General features: G+C 43.7%; 1 protein-coding gene across 2 annotated transcripts in view; it reads left to right on the top strand.

Annotated features, from left to right (window-relative positions):
* Vmp1 (vacuole membrane protein 1) overlaps positions 1-7,116 on the top strand; it is a 103,448-nt gene extending 96,332 nt beyond the window's left edge. For both annotated transcript variants that reach the window (XM_010626721.3, XM_010626722.3), the window contains exons 11-12: positions 5,703-5,805; positions 6,846-7,116. In XM_010626721.3, the coding sequence (XP_010625023.1) occupies positions 5,703-5,805; positions 6,846-6,989 (247 nt within the window). In that variant the 3' untranslated portion in view covers positions 6,990-7,116. The remainder of the gene's footprint in view (positions 1-5,702; positions 5,806-6,845) is intronic.
* The last annotated feature ends 3,350 nt before the right edge of the window (positions 7,117-10,466 follow it).

Raw genomic sequence — 10,466 nt, 5'->3', positions numbered from 1 at the left:
AGAACATTCCTGGGTACAATACCATTAAAATTTATTTCATCTTTTTTGTTGTTTTAAATTTTTGTTTGCAGACCATTTGTCTAGTCTCTCTGCCCTTAAAAACTACTTTTGGTGCTTTTTAGTTCATTTTTTGGTTTAGTTTTATTTTTTGAGATAGAGTGACTGTGTAGCCCAGGCTGGCCATGATCCTCCTGCCTCAGCTTCCTGAGTGCAGGTGTTACAGGTGCATACCACCATAGCCAGCTGGTGCTTTTAAAGAGTGTCAAAAGATGGGCCGGAGATTTGGCCCAGTGGTTCTGCTGCCTGCCTTGCAAGCACAAGGGCCCAAGTTTGATCCCCGGCATTGGAAAAAAAGAGTATCAAAAGATTTCTGTTAGCTTACTGTGTGTTATTGTAGCAGTAGCATTGAGCCCTTTCCTTTAACAATAAATACCCTTAGATTAGGGCCACGGATTTAGCTCAGTAGTTCTGCTGACTGCCTCAAAAGCACAAGGACCTGAGTTCGATCCCTGGTACCAAACAAAAAAACAAAACGATACCCTGAGGTCAATCTTCTAAAAACATTCTTCTACCCTTTTTTTTTTGTACCAAGGGTCAAACTCGGGTCCTTGGTTGCAAGGCAGGTGGTGGAACACTGAACTAAATCCCTGGCTATTTTTAACCTTTTATAAGTTTTAGGGTTCTGATCATACCTTGAGATTATTTAGACTTTCTGATTAATCATCAGAGGGATGTTAAATAATTCGGGCTCAGCATATTGCATAAAAACACCCAGGCTTTTTGCTAAGGAAAAGGCTTATTTCCCTATATCCTTCCTTTTAGGTGCCCATGTTAATAATCAATATGTTTTTTAAGAAAGTGATTATAACTGACATGCTAACATTTGTGTTAAAATACTCAAAAGAGTGTTTGAAAAAGGAGCAAAGCCTGGATTAAAATTTTATTCTACTAGTACCTGTATAATATTCTCAGGCTTAGGCATTTCAGTATTCAACCCCTAAGTATGCTGTTTATATATGGAACTGAACCAGACAAATGGATATATTCTTTAAGGTCATTTCTGTGTTCTTAAGCACACTGTCCCACTTTCATGAAGACACACCTGACCATAAAAATCCAAACAAAGTCATGACCAGTTTAAGTAAATTTTCAGATCTTCTTGGAGGGGTGTGTGTGTGTGTGTTGTTGTTGTTGTTGTTGTTGTTGTTTGGTTGGAGGGGAGGGTTTTTTGAGACAGAGTCTCCCTGCGTAGTTCAGGCAGGTCTTGAACTTGTGACGATCCTGCTGCTTCAGCCTCCTAAGTGCTGGGCTCACAGGTGTGCGCCACCACACCTGGCATGAAAATTTCAGATCTTCCAATAACAGAACCTAGTTTGATGGCTGTCAGTGAGAAAAATTCAAAGTAAATCAGATGTTGTGGGTTTTTTTTCTATATGGTAAAGTAGCTTCTTTGAAATGTTCACAATTTGAAAAGGACTCCTTTGAAAAATGGGAATGATAATGTCTGGTAAATTCTAGGCATGATTGATGATTGGAGTGGGTGTGTTCGTATGAACCAACAAATGAAAAGGCGAGTATTGTGAGACAGGAGCAGTCACTTCACCCACTCGGTATGACCTCTGCCAATCGTGATGCTTCCTGCGGAAGATTCTCTCGCTCTCAGAGTGCAGAGAATAACGCCACCCTTTACAGTGAGGACATATGAAGCAAGCTGAAGGGTACAGATTTCCTGACAGATGAGCGATTTCCAGACGCAGGGTAACATGTGCACTAACCGCTAGAAAAATAATCAGTTTTGTTTGCATATTGGTTAGAGTTCTTGACAGAATTTTGCCCATATGATATTTTAAATGGATTTTTTTAACAGCAAAGAAGTTTGTCCCAGGTCTGTTCTTTTTTTCTCTCCGTACCAGGGGTCAAACTCCAACCTTTGTGTTTGCAGGGCAGGTGGTGGAACCACTGAGCCAAATCCCTGGCCCTTCCTGGGTCTATTCTAACAGATTCTTAGGTGTATGAGGCTGGGGAACAATTGTGGCCATAAAACTGATTTTGAGCCCTGAGTGGATTTGGAGCTTTGTAGATTTTTATTGTTGTTGTTTAAACCTTCCCCCACACTTTTTTTTTTTTTTTTTTTGGTACCAGGGATCGAACTCAGGTCCTTGTGCTTGTGAGGCTTTTTTTCTCCTTTTCTAAGGTTGTTTTTGTCCTTTCAAAAAATCAATAACAGACATGAGACAACTTGTATTAGAATAATTTGTTAAAATTTTGATTTTTGATGATATATTTGTGCCAAGAATAAAACCACCAAGATACTGACCTACTGCCCACAAAGATTTTTCTACCCACCTTGCTGAAGGTCTGCAACAAGGAAAAGTAAATGAGATCTACTTTCTTTTCTTATTTTAAGGCTTTCTCACAGTGCAGGTGACTATTTACAAGGCTAGTTTCGGTATATTTTAGACCAATAGTTCTCTGTCTTTGTTCTCCTCTGACTTTATGTTCTGTATTGCAAAATCTGGTCCTTTGAACTTAATCAGAACCCAGTGGCAGGTTTCGTACCTCACACACTTGCTAAGGTTGAGACTCGTTCTTAGCCAGGTGCACACACACTCTTGCTCCAAATTTAACAGCACTGGACTGTGGTGAAGTTTCCCCCCCGCCCTCTCCCCCCACGTGTGCACGTTCAGTGAATCCTCTGTCAAAGTGATTTCTTGCTTCTCGGCTGCTGGGAAATTACTTGAGGGATGAAGTGGCAAATTGGTATTATTTGCCTTAAATTCATGTTAAGAGTGAAAGTTTGAGGGTGTGGTGTTGAACACCTGCACTCCTGGCACTAGGGAGCCTGAGGCAGGAGGATCCTTTGAGTCCAGGGTAGCCGGGGGCTACTTAGACTTTGTCTCAAAAAAAATGAGTAGGGCCAGGGACTTAGCTCAGTGGTTCTGGCACCTGCCTCGCAAGCACAAAGACCTGAGTTCAAAAAAAAAAAAAAAAACGAGTAGAAGTTAAGAGATAGAGAAATGACAACTAAAGTTTTGAGGAGTATATAATAAAAGATTAAAAGAATCTGATACATATAAATATATCATCATATAAATCAAATAAATGTCATATAAATTGACTTTATAACATTTAATACCTAGATTTTAAATGTGTTAACTTTTAGATTCTTCACACCATTTATTTGTTGGTGGTTAGTATATTGCTAATAAAAACGTAACCAATGAGGCACAGTAGCGCATGACTATAATCCCAGCACTCAGTGAGAGGACTACTGATCACAATTTAGTGACTTAGCAAGACTGTCTCAAAACTGAAAAGGGCTTGAGGCTATAACTCAGTGGGTTCCATCCAAAGGCCCTGGGTTTAACCCTCCGTACCTGTTCCCCTACTCTCCCGTGGGAATCTGTGTAGACATCCTCCACACTACCAGAGCTCCACAAAGCGAGTCATACAGAGCACCTTGATACATTTATCCAGTGTTATCCCCAAGGTGATTCTCTGAAAGTTGGAAAGTTGCACATTAGGTGAATGTACCATATCCTAGGCTCTTTATTAGCTAAGGTGTATTTCTTATTGAATTTACAGTAACAAATTATTTATCTTCAAATTATTTTGAAGGAAATTTAACATGATTGTGGCTAATCCCTTACTGACCTCAACAACAGCAACAAAAATAGAATCTTTCTAACATTTAGGTTTGCTTACTTTCTCTTAAGAGCTTAACTGTGGCTGTCCTAGGTTTTCTTTGATTTGTTTTGTTTCTGGAGACAGGGTCTCACTATGTAGTCTATGAACCCTGTGTAGCCCGCCTAGGCTGACCCTTGGGTTGGTTTGTTTGTTTTGATACCAGGGATGGAACTCAGGCCCTTGCCTGAGGCAAGGCAGGCATGGTGCCGCTGAGCTGAATGAATCCTCAGCCTGACCCTTGGTATTTTTAAATGATGACATAGAGTGTTGGTATTAAAGTAAATGGATTAGCTTATGACAAGGAAAGTTCTTATACATCTGCTGTTTTCAAAGCCAGACTTTCTATGCAATTCATTTTGCTGGAATTCTTTCTTTATATTGCGGTGGTTTATCTCATGTAAAATGGATGAGCTCTTTACATTCCCATCCAGATTATATAAGGAAAGGTTATGTGAACTACTAAGGAAAACCTCCCTTCTAAAAAAAGGTTGTCCCGCCGTTTCCCCTTTGTGGTTAGAATCTTTGCTGATGATCTCTCTACCGCTAGAGCCCGAGCATTCCTGGGCTCTGTCCTAGGCCTCCCGCCCTTAGCTTTGCTGCTCCCCCTGCCTGTCTGCTCCGGCCTTTTGCATATCATCAGGCTCCCATTCAAGGACCTTTTGGACCACTTCATCCACACTGCTCTGTCCTTTCTCCCTCCAGTTCCTTTACTGTGTATCCTGTGTACCAGAAACTTCATTATTGAATTATAAAATATCCTGTTCACAAATCAGTTCGTGTGTGTGTGTGTGTGAGAGAGAGAGAGAGGGAGGGAGGGAGAATTTTGAATTCCCATATGATTTTAAATTCTCTGTGGGCGTGGACTTTCTTGTACCTTTGTTTTCAGTCTTTTTCTGTAGCATGAGCACAAATGGTAATTTCTGTGTTTAGTACTTGGATAGATAATAAGATTGAAGAAAAACCTCAACCACGTGTTTGGAATTTAGTAGCTTCTGGTAAATACAATGGCAGAAAACAAAGATCTCTTCTGGGTTTTTATTACAAAGAGCAGCATGAATTGTAGAAAAGAGATGAAGTTCCTCTGAATCGGTAAGCGTTCAGGGAAAGCATTAGGTGCTGTTGTTACAAATGCGGCGCTGGCCCTCGGAAACAGGTGTGGCAGATGAGAAAATAAAGATATTTGATTCTCTAAGTTGCCCCAAGTTACCATTTAAAAAATGCCTGGGAGCGGAGCTGAACCCGGAGCCTGATGGCTACAGCTGCCAAACCGGTTGAGCGAGCAGGCGGCCCTGCGCTTGTGGGTGAGAGGGCTCCTTATCGGGGTGCAGTCCCAGTCCTCTCGGAACAAGCTGTTGGGCAGTGAGCGGGAGTTTCTGTGCAAAATCCGCCGTACTGCGCGACAGGATTCAGGGTTCACAGCCCCCTCTTTGTTCCTTTGTTAATCACTGACTTCTGACTCGGGGGAGGCGCCTCCCAAATTTGCTAATGCATTCTTTCTGGATAAGGATGACGCACGGATTGTCCTAATAAGGACTTAGATTGAGAAAGCGCCGCCCCTCTGAGGAGATGGGACAAGTCCGAGAGAGGGCGGGCAGTTTCTTTTTTAACTGGGGATGACACAAGCATAAGTCATTTCCTTATTAATCGGTTCAAACCAGTTCTTACAGGAACCGGTGCTGATAAATGCGGGCTTCGCAGAAGTCATTCATTTTTTCCTCTGGCCCCCGCGGGCTCTCTCCGAGCACGCCCTCCTGCTACAAGTGGCTCTTAGTTCCTCCCGGACAAGTTCACAGCAGGCAGGGGTTTGCCTACTTTCAGGAGTTGTTCGAAGGAGGGATTTTTACCCACTTGAAAAAGAGTTCACAGGATTTTTTGACAACTCTGATTTTTATATTTTGCTCCTCTTTGCACCCAATCCCTGCTATTGAGTCCAGGTGGTAAGTGGATTTTCTTTAACATTTCTCCTGCTTTCTTCCCAAATGTATCTCTCCTCGGCTTCTGTCCCCTGCCGCCAGTGCTGTCCCTGGCATAGGTCCGTCTCTGCAGAAGCCCTTCCAGGAATACCTCGAGGCCCAGCGGCAGAAGCTGCACCACCGGAGCGAGGCGGGCGCGCCCCAGGTGAGTCTGCTGCTGCCTGGCGAGGGAGGGAGGGAGGCTGCTGGCCGCTTTCCTAAGCAGAAGTTGGAGCCCTGAGTATACTCCACTGGGAAATGTGCCTCTTCAACCAGCCACTTCCTCTCCCAAAATAACTGCTTTGAGGGGCACATTGTAAAGACAAGGGCAGGACTAATGGAAAGTTCTGCTATGTAGAGTGAATCGTTGCCTTGATCTTAAATGATTTACTAGATAAAAAGTTAAAATATTCCGCGTAACAAAGTATTAGACTTCGTGAGGTAATTGCCTGCTCTTTTTTATCTTAGCCATGGGAAAATGATCTTTTTTTTTTTTTTTTTTAATCAAGGCTCTGAACACAGCTGAACTTTAAAACTTAAACCAAGGCTGCCTTTTCTGTAAACATTTCTGTGGCAAGGAGGAATGACTAAAAGAGTAAGCAATAACCTGAGAAACTTGAAACACAGTTTTTAACGGCCTTGCAGTCTTCTGTGGCCCTTTGCTGCCCTCAGTTGTCCAAACACGACTTACATTTATATTGGAAAAGCTGCTTCTGCATGGTGTCTGAGCTCAAACAAGCCTGTAACCTCGGCACCCTGGAGGCTGAGGCAGAGACAGGAGTTCGAGGCCAGCCTGGGCTGCATAGTGCATTTGTGGCCAGTCTGACCTACAGAGCGAGACCCTGTCTCAAAAAAGGCAGCTCCTAGTACCGACTTGACACGGCTCAGCAAGTGTCAGCACAGCAACATCAGAGAGTCACGCTTAACCAGAGACTATTCTTAGATCACAGCAAAAGACAGGAGACAAATGCACCCTTGCATTGTTCTAAACCGGGACTCTGTGTCCAGCAGAGTCGGATCTTGTGGCCCTGTGTGTAGATGTCAGGGTAGCTGGAGATGCAGGCTTTGCGTTTTTAATTGTGTTGGCTTTATAGGTTGTTTTCTTATATTCCATTATTTTCCTTAAAACAGTATAGGTGATCTCCTCTTTACTGTTAGATGGATGCATCCTTTCTCATGTGATTTGTTCTGCTTTTATTCCCCCAGGGAGAAAACTGGCTGTCCTGGGTGTTTGAGAAGTTGGTGGTTGTGATGGTGTGTTACTTTATCCTGTCTATCATTAACTCCATGGCACAGAGCTATGCCAAACGAATTCAGCAGCGGTTGAACTCTGAGGAGAAAACTAAATAAGCAGAGCCGTTTTTAACTGCAGCAGTGGTAGTGGATGGGTTCTGCCTTAAATTGGGAGGACTCCACATCAGGAAGGAAAATTCCCTTTCCAACCGGTATCAATTTTAAAGACGTCCTGAGAGCAGTTTAGTCCCTGTTTTGCACTGACACGCTTTTCCTGTGTGTGTGAAGGTGAGGTGTCCACCTGGATTAAATCCACCTTGCGTTTCATTAGGCTGGACTGTGGTGTTCAGCCACAGACTTACCAGAAACTGGCCTTTTGGTACTTTGAAAAGGCCCATATGGGACAATTAGAGAATTCCTGCCACACCAGAAGTTCCTGAGTATGTTAAATATGTCAAGCTTTTTAGGCTTGTCACAAATGATTGCTTTGTTTTTCTGAGTCATCAAAATGTGTATAAGTTCTATAATTGGATAACAGTCTTGCATGTCTATCATGGTACAATTTAATACGCCATCCTGCCCAGTCCTTCCCTTTCCACCTCAGAAAAAAGGCCATTTTATGATGCATTGCACACTCTCTGGGGAAATTTATCTTTAAATTCTGAGACAGTATGAGGAAAGTCTGGTTGGTGTCTCATGAATGTGCTGACACCATTTTTTATTCTGTGTATTTAGAATGAAGTCATGAAAAAACTTTATAAAGACATCTTTGATCATTCCAAAATCGTGTCCGTTTTCTTGAGCGTTTTACTTTTTTACTTCCACTTGGCTTCTGCCGCCTGAACAGCCTTGCCCAATCTTCCACGACCAGAGAGGCCCTTAACCCTCTATTTTCATGAAATAGCCACCCCAGGACAGCTTTTCTTATGCTGGGTTGGGCACCTCAGATCAGCCTAATTGAGGGATTTCTCGGTGTGAGAACGGGAGGAGATCACTCATACACAGACCCTAAACACACCAGAGAGGGCTGGCATGTAGCTCAGCGGTGCAGCGCACTTAATGAGGGCCTGGGTTCGGCCCCCACTACCTCAGAAATTACTCATTTTTTTAAACTGTACTTTGTCATATATGTATTAATTTTAGTTAGCATGTGGTTTTAACAGGCAAAAGTTTGCTTTTATATGTAACCCAGTTTCCTTTCTGTGTTTTATTCTTGGTGTGGTTTTCCTTTGGGATGTTTCTGATGGAACCTATTCATTTTGTTTCGCTTGGTAGGAAAATAAACAATTTTATTTTTTCCCTTTAGGAAAATCAATACCAATGTGTTAAACTAGACTAGAACTGGGGTTAAATTCCAACAGGTCAGAAATGCTTGGTCTATTGTAGCAAATCCTGCCTGAATGTCTGCTTGTTTTGCCTCTCGTCGCAACATCTCCATGGCCGTACCACCTTGTCGGGTAGCTTATCAGACTGATGTTGACTGTTGAATCTCATGGCAACAGCAGTCGATGGGCTGTCTGACATTCTGGTATCTTTCATCTGACCATCCATATCCAGTGTTCTCATTCAAACATTACCAGCATCATGGTGTAACAAAACCTGTGGTCCTTATGTCTGTTGCCACCTTTGAGCTCCTTAATGCCATGATATTGCAGCAGTGTGGAGAGGGGCTTTTATGGGAGATTGGGGTGGTCTCCATGACCACAACGAGATAAATAAAGGATAAGTAACCTGCCTTCTGGGTTTGAAAAGGTTATTAACTTCCTTAACAACCTTGTGCTTTGTTTGGTTTTGATTTTTAGGGACTTTCTAGCGGTTCAGTTGTTAGTTGACTATACTTGAAAAGCAGCACCCAAATACTTTATTTTAAGTAGAGTCACATTACCCAGCATAATATTTTGAAATTCTTCAGGATTAGTAAAATCAGTGTTCCTAAGTCAGCGTCCAGTTGTGTTTCGCCTCCTTCATCTGCATTTTGTTTGGTGTTTGTCTGAAGAAAGGAAAGAGGAAAGCAAAAGTGAATTGTACTGAGTGTGCTACATGTTGGGGCTTTATTGAAGTCTTTTGAAGGTGCTGTATTAGAAAAAGAAAGGCTTTTGTTTCCTAGGCTAAAAGTGTCTGCCTCAGACCAGTATAGTTTCAAATGGACTTGCTTGGAAGGCCAGTGAGGAGCGGCTTCCCCTCTGCCAGCGCTCAGGTGGTTTGCAGGGCTCCTCGGGGGGCGGCTGCATGCCCTTCTGCTCGGGCTCCCTTTGTGCCCTTCCTCCTGTTCATGATCTCACAGATGCGCCTTCAGATTGCAGCTGATGAGATGCCCGGAAACTTGCAAGTGGCTGGTTTGATAATACTATAAATAAAAAGAGGGGCTGGGAATTCTGGCTCTATCTCCTGCAAACCTCATTCTCTGCCTTACATATCTATAGTATGTTACCATGTCCAGAGCAGTTCAGTACACAGCAGGGGGTTTGTTTGATGTGTGAGACAGGGTCTCGTGTAGTTCAGGTTGGCCCCGAACTCACAGCGATCCTCCTGCCTCTGCAGTTTATACAGTTAAGCACTGACACGGAAAGGGTCTGGTACCCTGTTTCCCACAGTTTTCCGTACCCTTGTGCATGGATACGTAATGTGGAGTGTAGGACTTAGAAGAAAGACACTTTTACTTTCATTTAGAAAGTGGCCACCTGATCCCTTCCAAGAATCCAGAAAAGTCAAGGCTGAAATGAAGCTTTTGTTTTTGAGGCAGGGTCTCACTAGGTGGTCCAGGCTGCTTTGAACTCACTGTGTAGCACCGGCCGGCCTCGAACTCGAAGGTGCTGGATGACACATGTGCCACCACACCCTGCTGAAATGAAGCTCCCTCAGTCATGGGGCAGTGGGTGCGCCTCCTGTCTCAGGCGCTGTTCCAGTGCTCTGCTGCCCGTGTGAGCAGGACAGCTTGCGGCAGCAGTGACACAGAGGACAACCCAGCTGAGCAAATGACAGACCGTCCTGTACCGTCGGGTGGGTTTGGACTGACCTGTGTGTAAGGAGTCCACAGAGATTCCAGACTACGATGATGAAAGCTTTTCCACACGTTTTCAAAGCTGTTCCTTCCCTTTATGTGCAGTCATCTGCCGTGTACGTGCCGTGCCGTATGTGACCTAACAAGTTCTTACCGAGCACAGACCTTCGTGCTCCGATTCATGGATTGCCTAAGCAGTAAATGGGTGACATGTAAAAGACAGGCACAGTGGCGCTCGTCTGTAGTCCCAGCTACTCCAGAGGCATAGGCAGGAGAGCATTTCAGAGGCTGGTTTCAGCAACTTGGTGAGACTTGTCACAGAAAGGCTCAGAGCGGGCCAGGGATGTAGCTCAGTGGCACAGCGCCTGCCTTGGAAGCACAAGGTCCTGAGTTTGATCACCACTACCAAAAAAATAATAAAGTCCCAGAGACATAGCTCAGCTCTAGAGCATTTGCCTAGTATGTACAGGCCCTGGGTTCATTTCTCACATGCCAAGACACTACCACTGCACTGCACCCCCAACCCTGCAGGGTCTTTTTGTTTTGTTGTTTTATTTTTGTGGTACTGGGGATCAAATCAAGGCACTTTTTAA

Source organism: Fukomys damarensis, unplaced genomic scaffold (assembly GCF_012274545.1).
Source record: "Fukomys damarensis isolate Sample0158 unplaced genomic scaffold, DMR_v1.0_HiC HiC_scaffold_13, whole genome shotgun sequence".
Taxonomy (NCBI): domain Eukaryota; kingdom Metazoa; phylum Chordata; class Mammalia; order Rodentia; family Bathyergidae; genus Fukomys; species Fukomys damarensis.
The sequence above is the reverse complement of the archived record's forward strand: the minus strand, read 5'-3'. Positions and strand labels throughout refer to the sequence as shown.